This window comes from Tauraco erythrolophus, assembly GCF_009769465.1.
Source record: "Tauraco erythrolophus isolate bTauEry1 chromosome 30 unlocalized genomic scaffold, bTauEry1.pri scaffold_44_arrow_ctg1, whole genome shotgun sequence".
NCBI classification, from domain to species: Eukaryota; Metazoa; Chordata; class Aves; order Musophagiformes; family Musophagidae; genus Tauraco; species Tauraco erythrolophus.
Window position 1 is genome coordinate 1,041,328 of NW_028238561.1, and position 17,069 is coordinate 1,058,396.

At 60.3% G+C, this 17,069-nt stretch overlaps 1 protein-coding gene across 1 annotated transcript in view; it reads left to right on the forward strand.

The window, feature by feature from the left end:
• INTS3 (integrator complex subunit 3) overlaps window positions 1-17,069 on the forward strand; it is a 38,802-nt gene that overhangs the window by 21,608 nt on the left and 125 nt on the right. Inside the window, 19 exon segments of the mRNA XM_086630355.1 lie at window positions 1,990-2,081; window positions 2,692-2,798; window positions 3,209-3,328; window positions 4,475-4,604; window positions 5,431-5,485; window positions 6,528-6,631; window positions 7,176-7,220; window positions 7,659-7,778; window positions 7,911-8,064; window positions 9,852-9,920; window positions 11,733-11,808; window positions 13,340-13,378; window positions 13,381-13,452; window positions 13,530-13,578; window positions 14,564-14,731; window positions 16,371-16,471; window positions 16,685-16,757; window positions 16,855-16,969; window positions 16,971-17,012. Of these exon segments, the coding sequence (XP_086486481.1) occupies window positions 1,990-2,081; window positions 2,692-2,798; window positions 3,209-3,328; window positions 4,475-4,604; window positions 5,431-5,485; window positions 6,528-6,631; window positions 7,176-7,220; window positions 7,659-7,778; window positions 7,911-8,064; window positions 9,852-9,920; window positions 11,733-11,808; window positions 13,340-13,378; window positions 13,381-13,452; window positions 13,530-13,578; window positions 14,564-14,731; window positions 16,371-16,471; window positions 16,685-16,757; window positions 16,855-16,969; window positions 16,971-17,012 (1,731 nt within the window).

The window sequence follows — 17,069 nt, forward strand, 5'->3', positions numbered from 1 at the left end:
AGCCGCGGTCTCATCTGGTTAACACCAGCCAGCTATGCAGAGGTCATGCTCCAAAGAGAGCCGGTCGCTGGGCCAGCCTCTGGGGCTTGCTTTAGCCTCGCGCGCTCGGCCGTGGCGCGGAGGAGCGGAAGCGTGCTGGCCCAGAGGTGCTCCCTTTGGGATCGCAGCCGGGCCCTTCGGCCGTGCTCTCCTCCCAGCGCTGCTCGTCGCCGGTGCCGCGGCACGTTGGTGTAGGTCAGTGCGGCACGTTGGTGTAGGTCAGTGCGGCACGTTGGTGTAGGTCAGTGCGGCACGTTGGTGTAGGTCAGTGTGGCACGTTGGTGTAGGTCAGTGCGGCACGTTGGTGTAGGTCAGTGTGGCACGTTGGTGTAGGTCAGTGTGGCACGTTGGTGTAGGTCAGTGTGGCACGTTGGTGTAGGTCAGTGCTTTCTCCTTCTCTGCCAAGACAGAAGCTGGAGCGGCGAAGTGGTGAGCGGCGCAGGCTGCTCCCTGCGCTGCCCGGTCACGAAGGGCAGGAGCAGTAACCCAGGCTCGGGGGAGACAGATGCCTTCACTCCCCAGAGGGTTTTGGGGCAAAAGCCTGTTGCCTCTCCATCCCACAGGAAAGGAATTTCATGAATCTCTAGACCCGGTGATCCTGGAGCAGCAAAATAGTGTCCTCTCACTGCTCAGTCTGCAGAGCCAAAAAAAAAAAAAACCCACCAACTCCAAACCAAAAAAGCTGTTTCCCCTTCTTTTTTTTTTTTTTCCGCATTCCTCAGTGCATCATCTGGTCTGTTCTGCCCTGAGCCTCTTGGTTGCGAAAGAGCCTGCAGAGCAGCTCGGGATCTGCTGCCAGTCCTTTTAACCTCCTCTTACCTACGCTAAATTAAGGATGGATTTTCCCCTGGCTGCTCTGCCAAGCGCAGAGTCGGGCACGCTGCTGCGGGCGCTGCGCCAAACCATTCACCTCTTAAAAACCAGCCACCAGGGGCTTTGGTGAGTCCTGGCGGTGTCTTGGTAAATCCAGAGCCGTTGCTGGAGGTCGGAGAGTTGGGCCCATGTGTCATCCATTAATGGGAATGCCACCGTGGGAAGGCGTGCGAGACTTCCCCACTCTGCAAATAAGTCCTTCCAGAATGATGAGCGTTGGCAGGAAAAAGACTTCTGAGTTGTTCCCTTTAGGAGCTCGTGGAATGCTTGGCCCGGTGTCACCCCCTGAGAGCAAACAGAACCCCACTGCAGCAGGGGACAAGTCAGACCCATCGTGTCCCTTTCAAAGCACAGCCCTCCTTGGGTAGGGAGCAGAGCTGCTCCTGCCCCTCCGTCCCAAGGGAAGCAAAGCCAAGAGTTGCTGGTTCCAATAACTTGGTCCCAGGAGGGCTGATGGGGTTTCTTGGACGCGAGATCTCTCCGTGACGCGTGAGCGCTGGAATTGCTGCGACTTGCATCGTTTTCCTCCCTCAACGCCCGGCCACGCTCTGTGTGCTCCCAACCCCGGGCTGCCTGACTCCAAAAGCAGCTGCTGGCTTCTGGCTTCTGGCAGGGGAACTAGGTGGAAGGTTCCTGGGATGGCCCAGATTTCAGGGAGGAGTCCTCTTCCTCCCTCCAGAAGCAAAGGACTGTGTGTGGACAGACCTGAATTTTGGTTTAGGGTGCCCTCCTTGTATTCCCCTGGCTCCTGCTGCTTGGAACATGGCCCTGGCTGAGCCCCAGGATGTCTCGCAGCTTGTGAGGCAGCATCCGTGTGTTTTTCCTCCTCCCTGGGAGATGCACCAGCTGGTTCTCTGGGGTAGAAAATCCAGAGGCGTGGGCTGGTCCCCCTTCTGTCCACCATCCCTGAGATGCTGCACTCGGAGAGCTCTCCTGCTACCCTTCTTGGTCAGAAGCAGCTGGGATGTAGTGCTCGAGGCGAGGGTGACCCAAGAAGCTGACCGATGGCCTTAGCTAGTCCTGGCTGTGTCCTGCCAGAGGTTTGTGACACTAACGTGGTTGTTCTCCTGTTTTCAGATCATTCCCAACTTCTACCCACCGCTGGAGGCTCACGTCCGGCAAGGCGTGTTCAACTCTCTCACCCACATCGTGGAGAAGCGAGTCCTCGCGTAAGACAACCCTGATTTTCACTACGTGTGTACAACTGCTGCGCCCCGGTTCTCCTGGCTCTCACCAGCTTAGTCACAACGACCTCCACGCTCTGTAGGAGCTACGAGGGGCATTTGTGTTGTGCATGAGCCATGGAAGAAGCCATAGTTGTGTTTTTATGGTGGTGAGGCTTGTTCTGAGAGCTGTTCCTTGAAGGAAGGGAATGGGTGGGTTAGAGAAAGCTACAGCCACCCTGCTTCAGGTGATCAGAAACGTCCCCAGCCCTTTCTGGTCCCCGAGCTGGATGGAGCAGCCTTGCTCTCGGTGCTCCAGCCTGCAGACAGCTCCTGCACCAGCCAAGCTCCCTCCTAGGAGGTGAGACCTCTTCTCCTCTTCCCACGTGCCTTCTGGTGGCACAGTCCCCTCCTGTTGGTGGCAAAATGAGGGAACCCCAACTGAGCTGCAGGAAGGAAGGTGGGACCTCATGGCTTGTGATCTGTAACGCAAATCAAAGCCCTGACATAAGGGAGGAGATCCCTCGGTGTGTCCATCGAGGCGAAGCTATGCAGCAGGGCACCACGTTCCGGCTCTTTCTCATCCCTTTCCCTTCCTGTCCCCCCCCAAACACAGACATCTGGCCCCTCTCTTCGACAACCCCAAGCTGGACAAGGAGCTCCGCGCCATGTTGAGGGAGAAATTCCCGGAGTTCTGCAGTTCGCCCTCACCCCCCATCGAAGGTAGGGAGCGGGATGGGTGGCGGAGGGAGACTGCGGTGGGTGCTGCCTTCCCAGAGATGGGGCTGTCCCACAGCAGCACAAGCTGTTTGGAGGGTCGGTGGGGAATCCAGGGAGAGGAGGGCTCCGGGTGCTCGGATTTATGGATGCTTGCGGTGTCCCTTCATCTCAGCACTGGGTAGGGATGGTTAAATGGAGTCACTGGGAGTTCCTTTTTCCCCCAACTTGAGTTTTCCAGAGTCCAGCACTTGCCCAGACTCTTTCTTCCCTTTTCAAAACACTTTTATTTCCTTGCTGGAGCCTTTTTGCAGGTAGAGGTGACTCGTAGGCAGAGCCCGCCCTGCCCCTCGGCTGCGCCAGGAGCCGTCGTAACCTCAGTTTCTGCTCTGACCCCTTTGCCTACGTTCCTGCAGTTAAAATTGAGGAACCCGTTTCCATGGAGATGGACAATCACATGTCAGAAAAAGATGACAGTTGCTACGACAACGCCGAGGCTGCGTTCAGCGATGACGAAGACGACTTGAACAGCAAAGGTGAGGGGTGCAACCCTTCTCGAAATCCAGGTTTTCTTCTGTAAGAGAAGGTGTTGAGGCCGATGTTCTGCTGCTTCCCCATCCCTGGCAGCCAGATTCAGTAGATCTGCACCCAAAGGGAAAGGTTGTTGGGCATCATCTCCTTCCCTGGTTATTCCCTAGAGCTTAGACCCTTCCAACGTAGCCCTTTCTCCACCCATGTGTCCTCTCTAGATGTCTGACCAGTCTCAAGCCCCGCCGCGCTGCGTGGTTGGGAATCCCTATGGCAGATTTGTTTGGGAACAGGGTGTCTCTGTTCTCAGGCAGCTGCTAATGAGGCTCAGGCCTCTAATTGCTCAGCCACACGGTTTTTATTACACTCACTCCCTTTCGAAGCCGTGGGGCTGAGGAGCACCCGGCCGGAATCCGCTCTGCTCGCTCTCTGGAGCTGGAGGCGTCTCAAGCCATTCCTGGCCTTGGTGGTGGGACTCTGATGGGCTTATCCCTGTGGTGGGGAAGGGCCACAGGCCCAGGTAGGGGGAGAGGATGCAACCCTGTGCTGTAGTACTGTCTTTAATAGTCCCATCGGCGCCGTGCCGGCTGCTCCGGACTCCTGAGAGGGATCCAAGCTCGAAAGCCATGTGCGGAGAGGATTTTTGCAAAGGGGATCAGGCACTTTGTCCCATCCCTTAGTGGCAGCTTCTTTGGGAGCACCTCTGCCTTGATCCTGGTGCTTCTGGATTCCTCTGCAATTCGCTTTTGTGGCCTAGAATGAGCCTGGAGGGATGAGGGTGTGGAAAAGCAGTTGGGGTGGCTCAAAAGTCCTGAGCAGAAGCGTTCGCACCGTGGGTGGAGAGCGCCTTGGCGAGCTTGTTGAGCGTGTTGAAGGACAGGCGAAGCGTCAGGTTTGGAAACTGGACTGAAGGGGAACCACAATTCTGGACACCTCTTGCATTTGGATCCCACCCCACCTTCCTGCTCGCTGTGACCTGGACACGTGTCCGAAGGGTGAAAGCAAGATCTGAGGCTGGACTGCACACTGGGGGACACGCTGCTTGTCCTTGGGGCAGCGACTGCTCCCGCTGCCGGGACAGAAATTGCCTCTGGTGCTCAGATGTAGCTGCCTGGGAAAACAAGACTGTCCCACTGTCGCTTTCTTTGTTGCAGGGAAGAAGAGGGAATTCAGGTTTCACCCGATCAAAGAAACCATTGTGGAGGAGCCTGTTGATATCACACCATTCCTGGACCAGCTGGATGAGACACTGAAGGATAAAGTCCTGCAACTGCAGAAGGGAAGGTTGGTGTCGTTTGATGGTGTTAACGTTTCGTGTTGATCTCTTCGGGGCGACAACAGGCGAGAGCTTTTGGTTCTGTCGCGTGATGCTGCTTGACCCAGAGCCCCTCTCTCGGAGTCAATGCGATCTCGTGGCTTGGCTCCCTGTAACACGGAGAGGTCCTGCTGCGTGGGGTCTGCAGGAAACGTCCAGGTGGTTTGGAGAGGCGCTGGGTTAATTGTAATTTGTCCTTGGAGCAGGCTCAGACCGGGACACGACAGCAATTTGTGGGGGGCCACAGCGTTTCTCAGTGACAGGAAGGCAAAAGGCTCTGAGTTTCATCCTTTGGGGCTGTTGCTGCCTGGGGGGTTCCGTACTTCTCTGCACGGGACACGTTCCCTGCAGACAGAGGTGCACCTGTGTCTGCGTGTTCCCTGGACTTCCCCACCTCCGCTCTTGATTTTCAGTGACCTTGGAATTCACTCCGTCTAAAGAAGGTTCAAAACAGCTCTTGCTTTGCAGACCTTGGCGTAGTAGACTGATTTAAAGCAATTTATGTCTTTATGGCTTTAAGTGTGTTTAATCTTACACTTCTGGTCATTCAGTTTGTTTGTCTCGCTGCGACAACCTCGGGTGCCTTTAGCAGTAGGTGCTGCAGCAGTGCAGCGCGTTATTCCGGGGCTGGCTCCCTGCTTCTGAGCCTGGCACCAAGCACAAAGCAGAACCTCTCCCACCCTCAGGTCCTGGGGGGGCTCCCGAGCAGAGCCAGCTCAACACAAAGCCCCCTTGTCCCTTGCTCTCGATATCTTCCTATGTAACTTGGATTTCCTCTTGTTTTTTGCGCTCCAGCGATACGGAAGCTCAGTGTGAGGTCATGCAGGAAATCGTGGATCAAGTCCTGGAGGTAACTGCACAGACCCGGGGAGCAGCGCTGCCGCTTAACTGTAAAACCAGAGCAGCCGGAGCGACGCGGGCCGGGCGGCTCCCCGCCTGCACGGCTCTGCTCCCAAAGCTGCGGCTCCAGGAGGGACACCGATTCCTACAGGAGTTCAAAATGACACTACGCAGCTCCATCCGTGGTGGTTGAACACAGCCCCGAGCTGCTGCCTGCTGGAAGGCTCTAGCAGGGGAAGGTCGTAGAATCATAGAATGGTCAGGGCTGGAAGGGACCTTCAAAGGTCATCTAGTCCAACCCCCCTGCAAGGAACAGGGACATCTCCAACTAGATCAGGTTGCTCAGGGCCTCGTCCAACCTGGCCTTGAACGTCTCCAGGGATGGAGCATCCACCACCTCTCTGGGCAACCTGTTCCAGGTCGCTCCGTCCGGGCTCTGTTTCCTTATACCCCGTCCCTAAATGCCCCCAGCAGTCGCTGCCGGAGGGGACATCCCGCGTGTGCCGTGCAGCCGGGGTGCTCCCTCGCTTTTAGCCCTGGGCTCCGTGCTCGGAGAGGCTGCAGCGAGCCCTGCCCGGCGGAAACGCTGCGGATGTTTTCCAGGAGCTGAGTTCACGGGAGGTTCCATCCCCTGGCTCTAATCAGCTCCCTTTGGAGTCAAGTGGCCTTTTAGCAGGAGAGTCGCTTCTCTGCTCAGTGGGAACACGGGGAAAAAGGGCTTTTCAGGGTAGAAATCCTCGTTGCCAAGTGCCTCCCGTCCCCGTTCGCCCTTCGCAGAGGGAGAGCTGAACTCACTGAATTACTGGCCATTAGAGGATAAGTGGACCACAGGGATTGTGAAGTGCTTCGGAGCTGGACCTCAATTAGGGGCTCGTCTTCCTGACGAGCAGCTCCCGGGTGCTGCAGTCCAGCAGCAGGCTGGGATCTGAGCAGCGTGGGGTCCGTTCCCCGCAGCAGAGACTCCGCTGTGTCCCTTCCAGCCCTACCTGTGCCGGGCAGGCAGGCTTTGAGCTTGTGTTTTCTCCTCTCATTCCTTCTTTTCTCTCTACCAGGAGGACTTTGACTCGGAGCAGTTATCGGTGCTCGCATCCTGCCTCCAGGAGCTATTTAAGGCTCACTTCCGTGGTGAGGTTTTGCCAGAAGAAATCACAGAGGAGTGAGGATCTATTTTTATTTTTTTTTTTCGTGTCTCATCCTTTCACACTGGGACTTGGGCTTTTCCTAGTAAAATATTCACTGTTTTGAGAAGGCTGTGCTGAAGGCAGCAGCTTCCCCTGTGAAGCCATCCAGGGTTCACAAGCGGTCAGTGTGGAGCTGGTCAACAATTGTCATATCCAGAGCTCGAAAGAGACCATCCTCCTCCTCCCTACAAGTGCAGGGAGAACCTGCTGCCGCAGGTCCTTGTGTGGGAGCTCAGTTCAGGTGCTGCTCTGGTGGCTTCAGACTGGGGCACACGGGGTCCGAAATACTCCATCTGCGCTCACATCGTACGCTCTTCCTCTGGGATTTTGTTGGAATGGGGCTCGGAGGCAGAGCTGCTGGGTTCTGGGATGGTTCCTGTCTTCCTCATTAGCTGGGGCTGACCCTTGGTGGCCCGAGGACCACAGCGAGGCAGGTCCAGGGCTTTTTTTCCTGCCAGTGCTGGGGAAACACAGAGGGTGGGTGCACACAGAGCTCTGACTGTCGCGTTTGTCCCGCAGGTCTCTGGAGGAGTCGGTGGGGAAGCCTCTCTACCTAATATTTAGGTATGTCTGTTGTGAAAATTTGGAATAATCCAGTTAGGACTTTCTTCCTGACCGCCCTGAACCTTGTGGGTCTCATTCTGCCACACCACGGCTTGCCCCAGGGCCGAGCCCAGAATCAGAAGAGTTTTTATTGCTTTATTCTGCCTATGTCGCGTTCTGTTTAGTAGAAAGACTTAAAATATAGGAAAATAGTTCAATTGTGGAAGCCTGGGAATCCCTGAAGTTTGCTGGGTCCTAACCCCTTTACTGCTGCACGTCCTGCTGTCCTCTGCAGCGGGAGAGGTGGTGGCCCCTGTGACCAGTCCGGAGAGCGGGCGGCCGGGACCGCCTGGTCCTGGGAGCTGGATTTTTCCCTACGAGCTGCCGGTCCTCGTCGTTAGCAGAAAAGCTCGTTCGTGGTGTCCCGTGTAACTGTCTCCCTGTCCTGTGCTCCCCAAGGAACCTCTGCCAGATGCAGGAGGATAATAGCGGTTTCTCGCTGCTGCTGGATCTCCTGTCTGAGCTCTATCAGAAGCAACCCAAGATCGGCTACCACCTCCTGTACTATTTAAAAGCCAGGTAGGCTGGTGGCGAGGGCAGGGGAAGCATCCTGGCTTCACCTTGGCTCCCACTGCCTCCGGGAGACGGCTCGGCGGCGTGTCCCCCCGCCCCAGCCGGGCTCCGCTCTCACCGGGGCGCGTCTCCTTCCAGCAAAGCCGCAGCGGGGAAAATGAACCTGTACGAGTCCTTCGCTCAGGCCACGCAGCTGGGAGACCTGCACACGTGTCTGATGATGGACATGAAGGCCTGCCAGGAAGACGATGTACGGCTGCTCTGCTACCTCACCCCCTCCATTTACACGGAGGTAAGGCCCCCGCCGGGCACCGGGAGCCCCGGTTCAGGTACACGGGGCATCCCCTCACCTTCCCGCGGGCAGGCTCGGGGCTGAGCTGCTTTGCTTCTGAGCTTCAGGCCTGTTCCACCGCAGCAGAGAAGCCATAAAACCTGGAAAAAGTTCTATCAGGAACACAGTCACCATCCCACCCTCCAAGGAGGGTCAGCTGCTGTCGAGACCGATGTTCAGCTGTTGTCCTACCTGCTTACGGCCCCGTTAAATCCTGATGCCCTCTGTGGGTGGCAGGGTACTAACCTTGCTGTCCTGGATTCATCTCGTGCACGTGCTTGGCTCCCTGGTTGAAGAGATTTTGTTCTCAGCTGCTTTTTTTTTCTTTTTCTGGAGAGCAGCAGGTGAAGGCTCCGAGCAGACGTGTCAAAACCTGGGGGAAGCAGCGCTCGGAATGAACTTCTGCTGCCTGCCCCGAACCCTTGGGTTTAATGAAAGGTTTTATTGCTTTCAGCACTCGGTGCTGAGGTGCTGAGCCAGCTGGACTGAGCAGGGAGCTCGTTTGGAACGGGGAACCAGGCATCTGCAGCAGATAGGTCACGGCTCGGTCCCAATTCACGCAGCCTGCCTGGGTCTTGGACAGATCTGCTGTTACCTTCCTGCTGCCGAGCTGTCTCGCAGCCCTGTGCAAGCTGTAGCCTTTTATTTGAGATGTTTGCAGGGTGGAAGTTGCTTCCAACAAGCATCCAGCGATGGCCCAGCTTCAGGGAGCGGTGCTGGGGGTCGGAGAGAGGGAGGGTAACGTCGCGCGCTCGGAATAGACGGAGGGGTCACAGTTCTGCGTGTGCTTTCTCGTTCCCTGGGAGGAATGAGCTGGCCCCTCTCCTCCCTCCTTTCTGGCTGGTTCAGCAGGAACATCTGCTGGGTGTTGAGACCGTCCAGCCCCGTTCCTCACGAACGCTTCCCGGGGGCTTCGGTGGGGCAAGAGGCACAGCAGTGGCCTTGGGGAGGGGAGAAGAACCCACACAGGAACAGGCACCATACCGCGCAGCAGCGTGGTACGTGCTCCGGGGGGGCATCCTGGCGTAGAGCAGCAGCCGGATCCCCTCCCTGGTCCTTTGGGTTTAACAGCCTGCCCCAAAAAGAGGGGGTCAGACTGTTGCTGCCCCCGTGGGCGTAGTGACCAGCTCGAGTCAGGCAGGACGTCCCGAGAGCAGCCTGGCTGGACAGCCAGATCCGCACGGTGCAGCCGTAGCTCGCTGCTGCCAATTTTCCTGGCCTTTTGCCCCATGTGTTGATTTTTATTTTTTTTTTTTTTTTTTATTTCCTCACAGTGCTGCGTAACACACGAGGCCCTGGAATGCAAGGGTAGGGAAAAAGGGGGGATTTTAACCACCCTGGTCTGGCTGACTTCTGCCACCCACAACCGAAGCAACTGTCTCGCTCACTCCAGATGGTCGGTGCCAGCTGCATCTCGCAGCTGCGCTGGGCGCTCGCTCGCAGCCCTGGGCCTGTCGGGGCGGCCAGTGGGCCTGTCTGCTCCGGGCTGCGTGCAGAAAACAGCTGGTTGACCCTTCAGCACCTTCTTGGCTCCTTCTCCCACTCCACCAGTTCCCCACCGTTGTGTTCAGGATGCGGTGCTGGTTCCGGTCCAGCCGTGGGGTCAGGCAGGGCGATGCTGCCTCTTGCCAGGGCGAATGTATCCGCGTGTCTGAGCCTGAACCGAGGAGGAGTTGTGCCTCAGCTATAGGGACAGGAGCTTTTTCCTGACCTTTCCTGAGCCCTCTCTTGCTTTTTCACTCTTCCAGTTCCCAGACGAGACCCTACGAAGCGGCGAGCTGCTGAACATGATCGTAGCTGTCATAGACTCATTCCAAGTAAGGAAGGGACCGATGTCTGGGGTGGGAGGCACTTCCTGAAGTGGCAGCACTTGTCTCCTCCGCTCCCAGGAGGTTTCAGCGGCAGGGAACGCAGGGCAGCGCGTTGCTTTTTTCATCCTCTTCAGCGTTGGTGAGCTGAGAGGAGCCCCGAAACCTCCGGGTGTCTCTTTTTGCCCTTGCGGAGCCGCAGCGTGCGGTGTGAGAAGGCGGAATCCAAACTTTCAAGGGATCTTCCCTGGCTGCCGAGAGAGGTTTGCTCTGATCCCTCTCGAGTTGCAGACTCAAAGCCCCGCCACGGCCGGCGCTGCCGCGGGCGATCGGTGATAATAATTATCGATAATAAGCCCCTTGGCAGGGAGGTGCAGAGCTGCGGGCTGGCACGTCCCCTGCGGGCTGGCAGGGCTGAGGTCGCTCCCAGCCCTTCCCATCCTGGTGGGAGATCTGCTGCAGGCTACCGAGCGGAAGGCCAAGCCCTCGTTAGACCCTCCTGGAAGGAACCTTTTCCCCGTGCTCACGCCGAGTTGCCATGAGCAACCCGAAAATAGTCGAGGCCGAAAGCTGGGGGCGGGGGTGGTGGGCACGGGCAAGAATGCTGCGCTGCGTGTTTCTGCTGTCTGGGCTCGTCTGGAGCGTGATCCGCTGATAACCCTTTAACTCGCCCTATTTATACACCATTCCGGGGCCAGTCGTGCTTTTCCCAGCTGCGCGGGGGCCAGAACGCCTCGCCAGCAAGTTTGGCTTGGCAGGCTGGAGCCCACGTTGGGTACAGGAAAGGTTTGAGTCACGATGCCCTGACCCCCCCAGCTCGGCCCTGCTCTCCCTCCACTGCTCCCGGGCTCTGCCCCGCGCTGAAATCCAAAGGTTTCGTTTTTTTCCCAGCCGAGGCCCGTAGCGTTTCCTCTCCCCTCCCTCCTCCGATTCCTTCGTTCCTTCCTGTTATTCTTCATGTTGCCCCGCGATGCTCTGGCTGCACAGCCCCCTGTGCCCGCCCATGGGGGGTCTGCGGGCAGAGCCCGGCAGCTCAGCCTGCCCTTGGGCTCCACGTGCCTCCAGCACCCTGCGCCCGAGGAGGGGGCCAGGGAAGATGGGAGACGAGAGCCGAGGTGCGCTCTGTAGCTGAGCCCGTCAGCGCCGGAGCGGGGAACGGTGCTCCCCAGCTCCCATCCCTGCTCCAGCGCACGCCAGCAGGCCCCCTAGTGCGTCCCAGCCCCCTGCCTCCGCTTCCACCTCTCCCAGGGATGGAGGGGGTGAGTCAGTGCAGGAAGCACCACGCGTCTGGGTAGTGTCAGCTCCCGTCCTGCAGCCCAGGGATGGTCCAGGGCCCCGAGCAGGGAGCTCGGAGGTTGTGTGAGCTTTCGGAGGAGGCTGCCGAGCCCTCCCCGCCGCCGGTCCCCGGGTGGGCTTCGCGCATCCGTCGGCAAAAGCCGGCGTCTGAGAGCGCGTGGAGCACGGGGAGCAGGTCGGCAGCCGAGCTCTCCGAACACGGTGACACCATCCCACCCGGGCTGCGGGGATCTGCTGTCTGTCCTGGGTGTTGATGTGTGAAACCGTCAACCTCCCGTTGCTCCTTTGCTGCCGCCGGTCCCCCGCAACAGCCGCCTCTCCCTGGAGCTGCTTAACCCAGCTCTGATTTATGAGCCACCTGCAGCCCACGGGGTTCCTGGGGCTCTTCCACCGCTGGATCCCGGCTCTTGCGGAGGTGGCTGATGCTGGCAGGGTGACAGCTTCCCTGCTCGCTCTCCGGACCTGCCCGGTGGACCTCTGCAGAGCCCGAGCATCCCGCTTAACCCCGTTTTCTCTGTCACCCAGTTGCAGGAGCTGGTGTGCCACGTGATGATGGGGAACCTCGTCATGTTTCGGAAAGACTCGGTGCTGAACATCCTGAGTGAGTAGAACTCCTGCAGGCACCAGCGCCGCTCGGGAAGGGCAGGCGTGAAAGCGGAGCCGTTCCTGGGCTTCCCCAGGCTTTCCTGCTCTTTGAGCCTCCATCTCACAGAGAGACTCCAAATCCCTGGAAAGGCAGAAGGCTGCAGCCTTCGTCGTGGCTTTACCCTTTCCGATCAGGAGGGCTGTAGTCCGTGCCCAGCTGTGCCACACTTGGCCATGCCACCGTAGGAAGAGCCCTGCAGAAGCTGTTTGATTTAGCAGTGTGATCCAAGCTGGACGCTCCGATGGGTTTTACCAGGCTGGCTTGGGAGCTCTGGCTCTCCGCGATGCCAGGAAAAGTGTGATCCAGGGCTCTGCACACCCGCAGCCTGCCTGGGCAGAGGGGGAAAAAAAAATAAGAAAGTCCCAAAATCTCCTTCTGCTCTGCTTCTCCACATGGTCCCAGCTGCTGCATCTCCGGGGAGGTGGACTTGTCCTGGTGCAAAGCCGTGGTCAGCGGCTGTTCCCCGCCGCGCAGCAGCTGGCAGCGGCTGCCTTCCCGGGCACGGCTGGAACCTCTTCGCCCAGCGCAGCAGGGGTGAGGGCAGCTGGGAGGTGATGGCAAAAGGGTGGTCAAAAAGGTTGGAATCGGGTTTTTTTTGTTATTTTTTGCTGACCGTAACACTCCAAGGGCAAAAAGGCCCTCGCTGCCGTTTAGCCTGGCCCTTGGACCACCCTGAACTGATGCAGTAAACCTCTTAGATGGGCACCCAGCCAGGTGCCAGGACCACGGGCTCCGTAGCCGCTGCGTAGGAAAAGGCTGGTGCCCACCATCTCTCCCTCGCAGCCTTCCTCGCCTTTCCCCCACGATCACCAGTGGGTGACCCCCCGTTCCCCGTGTTGCTTTTTAATCGGACTCCGGCTCACGTCTGTGCAGGAAATGCCCTTTCCATCTCCCACCAACGCTGCGTTGTGCCCGTGTGTGCCCCATGGCTCCTGGCCGTGGCTGGGCCGGGGTGGGTTTGGGCAGAGCCGGTGCGGAGAGCTCAGTTCACGGGGACCAGCAAGTGTTTCCGGAGAGAAGCCCCATCACCCTGATCCGATGGCTGCCAGGATCCAGCTTTGGCATTCCACAAGCTGCAAGCAGTGGTCTAAGCCCATTAATTAAAGAGCCTCGTTAATTATCTTCCTCTGAGCGTCGAGCAGCTGCTTTCAGTGACTTTGCAGCTCTGCTGCCCGTGCCTCAGCGGGCAGAACCGGCCCCGGTGCCAGCTCTGGGGTCCTGGAGCCCCCGCTCAGCCACGACACGTGCAGAGCTGCCCGGGTGGTTGCCCTGGCACTCTGCAAACCCCAATGCACACAGCGGGGTTTCAGGCGCTGTGCCCTTCTCCGGTGCCCTGCTCTGGGCTGGAGGGGTGGGTGTAACGCCGGGTGGGAGCAGCGCTGCCCTTGGGCACAGCTGGACCTCGCAGAGGGGCTCCGGCAGGTCCCTGCCGTTCCTCCTGGCGCCGCGCAGGTTCCCCTCACCATCCTGTGTTTCCCCCCCCTAGTTCAAAGCCTGGACTGGGAGACCTTTGAGCAGTACTGCACCTGCAGCTCTTCCTGGCACACAGCATTCCTCTGGAGACCATCATCCCGATCCTGCAGCACCTCAAGTACAAAGGTGAGCCGTGCCCGGCGCGGGAGAGGCGCGGCGCTGGGCCGCGAGCTCCCGTGCTGAGGGTCTCCTTTCCTTTGCAGACCACCCCGAGGCGTTATCCTGCCTCCTGCTGCAGCTGAGGCGAGAGAAGTAAGTGGCACCGGCACGACGCTCCGCAGAGGGTTGTGGGACCGTGCCCCGGCACGCCGCGGCTGGTGGCTTTCCTGAGCACCGTCGGCGTGGCGGGGACAAGGAGATGCCACCCGCTCCGGAAGACCCTCTTGCTGGCATCACCCAGCTCACTTTGGGTCCAAATCCTGTCCTGGAGCCCCTGGGGACAGAGTAGGGTGGACACGTGCGACGGGACCCCCACCCATAGCACCCTTCCCAAAGGCAGCAGCTCCCTGCCGTGCCCTCGGCATCGGGATCGCTGTCTGCCAAGCGCCAGCTCTCCCAGCCCGAGTGCCAACCGGCTGTTTGCCTTTCGCCTCGCCCATCCTGGAGCCCGTTATTTGATGGAGAGCCGGCTGTTACCCGCCTCCCGCGGGGCGCAGCATTCCGGCTGCCTCGGCATCGATCTGTGCCATCTCTGCCCACTCGGGTGGATTGGCCGCATCCCGCCGCTCCCAGCGAAGGGCACTTCATTTGTTTTCATTAACGTGCCGCGTGAGGCTGGCGGATCTAATCCCAGCTCTCCGATTGCGGGAGCGGAGAGCGCGGGGGGCGAGCTCGGGCTGCCAGCGTGCGGCAGCGCTTTTCCCAGGGTGGGAAGGGAGCGTGGCTGGCGGGGCTGGGCAGGGGGCTGGGGGGCAGCCAGTCCCCAGGAGGGTCACTTGCCAACCGTCTCGGGGACACGGAGGAGGCTGAACGCTGCCCGTCACCCCCTGAGCCTGGGAGCCAAAGCTGCCGGAGCTGCCGAAGAGCGTGCGGGTCCCAGGCGGTGTTTGGGGAAGCTCAGTCCCACCCGAGCTGTGCCAGGGCTCCAGTGCCACGTTCCTCACGGCACAGCAGCTCTAGAGGCGTGTCGTGGCCAGGTCTGAAGCCTCCCGTGAGGCTCAAGCGGGCAGCAGTGGCTGCCAGGGCACCCCAGCTGAGCGGGGAACAAACCCCTGGTGCCCTTCCCCGTTTGCCGCAGGCCCAGCGAGGAGATGGTGAAGATGGTGCTGAGCCGGCCCTGCCACCCCGACGACCAGTTCACCACCAGCATCCTGCGGCACTGGTGCATCAAACACGACGACCTCCTGGCCGAGCACATCAAGTCGCTGCTGATCAAGAACAACAGCCTTCCACGGAAACGCCAAAGGTGAGGGTCCCGCTGCCGTGCGCCCCGCTCCGGGCACCGGCCGGGCACCCGCGATGCCGCGTGGTGTTGGCATGCCCCTCTGCTCCGTCGCCTGGGCACAGCTGGCTGTTTCCAGGGCATCTTTTGGTGCAAATGGTCTTCCAGTCGTGATTCACCTAATCTCTGCCTCTGGGGTCAGGGTCCAGCAGCTCGGTGGGACTAAAGGACGCGGCCGGGCCAGGCTGTAGCTTGCGGAGGTTAAATCCCAGCTCCCCAGGACGAGATTCCTGATTTCCTGCCCTTGGAGGGAAGGGGCGGAGGGCTCGTTCCCGGCCACCCTGCACAGGCAGAGCTCTGGGTGCTGGAGGAGGTGGCTGGACCTCACCCCCGCGGGCTGTTGGAGAGGAAAAGGGAGCAGCATGGGATGCTGCAGCCGGTCCTGCAGCGCTGCGCCGGCGGCTGTGCCGGCTCCTGGCCGGAGCGACACAGGGGACCCCTCACCCCGACCCCGAGCTGGCCCTCGGCGGGAGGCAGGAGCTCTCTCTGCTGCTCTCAGCTCCCCGGCTGATTTCCCAGCCTTTTTATCCAGCCTCAAATCAGCTCCCAGGCAGCCTCTGCCCTCGGCACAGCCGTCATCCACCGGAGCGAGAGACGCTCCGACCCACTGCGCCGGCTCACGGCAGCGCCGGTACAACCAGCCCCACCGGCAGCCCCTCGCTGCCAGGGTCTGGGTTACGGAGAGAGGAGGGTGGTCTGCTCCAGCAGCCCCCAGCCCGCTGCGCTGGGCTGCCGGGGTCCTCTGCGGCCCCTTCCCGGCTGGGTTCCCGCAGCCCTTTGCTGGAGTAGGAAGGACATCTAGTGTCCTGGGAATGCAGAGCAGTACACCGCGCTCCCACCCCAGCGAGGGCTGCGTGTCCCCAAGGACCCCCCACCCAGCGCCCAGGGAGTGGGCACCACCGCGGCGCGGAGCTGGGTGACGGCCAGCGGGTCAGACGGGACCTTGCCGGGAGGTTGGCCATCACCGGGATCCTACTGGTGCTCCCTGCGTGCAGGTCACAGCAGGCGAGTGGCCAGTCCCACTGGGATTTTGGGATCAATCCCACCTGTGGGACCCCTCCGGAAGTCTGTGCCTTCGTGTGTTCCTCCGTGTTAATTAAACACCGCTGTTTCACCGGGTTTCTGTTCTGGCTCCGAGACGCGGCCAGGTCTAATCCCCGCTAATTAACGGGCGACCAGCTGAGACCCCAACTGGCAGCAGTGTCCCAGGTGCTGGCACCGGGCACCATCCTGCTGTTGGCACTCAGCACGAGGTGCTCAGCGCTCCCCGGAGCCGCCAACACCCTGAGCAGGATTTATCCCCTTAATCCCTGGGCTGGAGCAGCGCACGCAGAGCAGCTGGAGGGGATCCAGGATGTGCCCGAGCTGGAAAATTGGGTCCTGTGCTGCTCCCCATCCCCGGGTGCCCCCTGCTCCAGCCTCTGGGTGCTGGGGCAGCACGAGTGGAGGGTTATCTGTGCCCCATGTCTTCTGAGGGTTGGAGGTGCTGTGGCACCCGGTCCCCGCACAGATGGGGGCTCCTACAGCCTTTTGGGGGCACAACCTGAGGGGTGGGCAGGAGGAGCCGAGCGTGCACTAACGGGTGCTGTTCCTCTGCCCCCAGCTTGCGCAGCTCCAGCAGCAAACTGGCCCAGCTCACCCTGGAGCAGATCCTGGAGCACCTGGACAACCTCCGCCTCAACCTGACCAACACCAAACAGAACTGTAGGTACCGCCGTGCCGGGCGCCGGGGCTGCAGCCGCTTACCCGTCGCCGTGACGTGCCCCGGGGCGCACATGGGCACTGGGATTGCTCTGGGATACTGGGAGCCCATTGCACAGCTCCCTGCACCCCAAACCCCAGCTGGCTGGGGCGGGGGGTTCCCCACGGCACCCACCACCAGGTCTCTGACTCCCGTTTTTCCTGGTTCCTCGGCAGTTTTCAGCCAAACGCCGATCCTGCAGGCGCTGCAGCACGTCCAGGCCAGCTGCGACGAAGCCCACAAGATGAAGTGAGTCGGTCCTTATCCCGCCCGGCGCCCAGCGCGGACCGCGGGGTGGGTGCCCCGACAGTGCCCGACCCCCCTCCCCAACTCTGCTTCCTCCCAGGTTCAGCGACCTCTTCTCCCTGGCAGAGGAGTATGAAGACTCCTCCACCAAACCCCCCAAGAGCCGGCGAAAAGCCACCCTCTCCAGCCCCCGCAGCCGCAAGAACGCGGCTCAAACCGGCCAACAACGAGGAGGAGTCGGCGTCCAGCAGCGCCTCGGTAAGTGCCCCCCGTCCCCCCCAGCACCCCGCAGCTGCACCCGCGCGATGTGGGGTC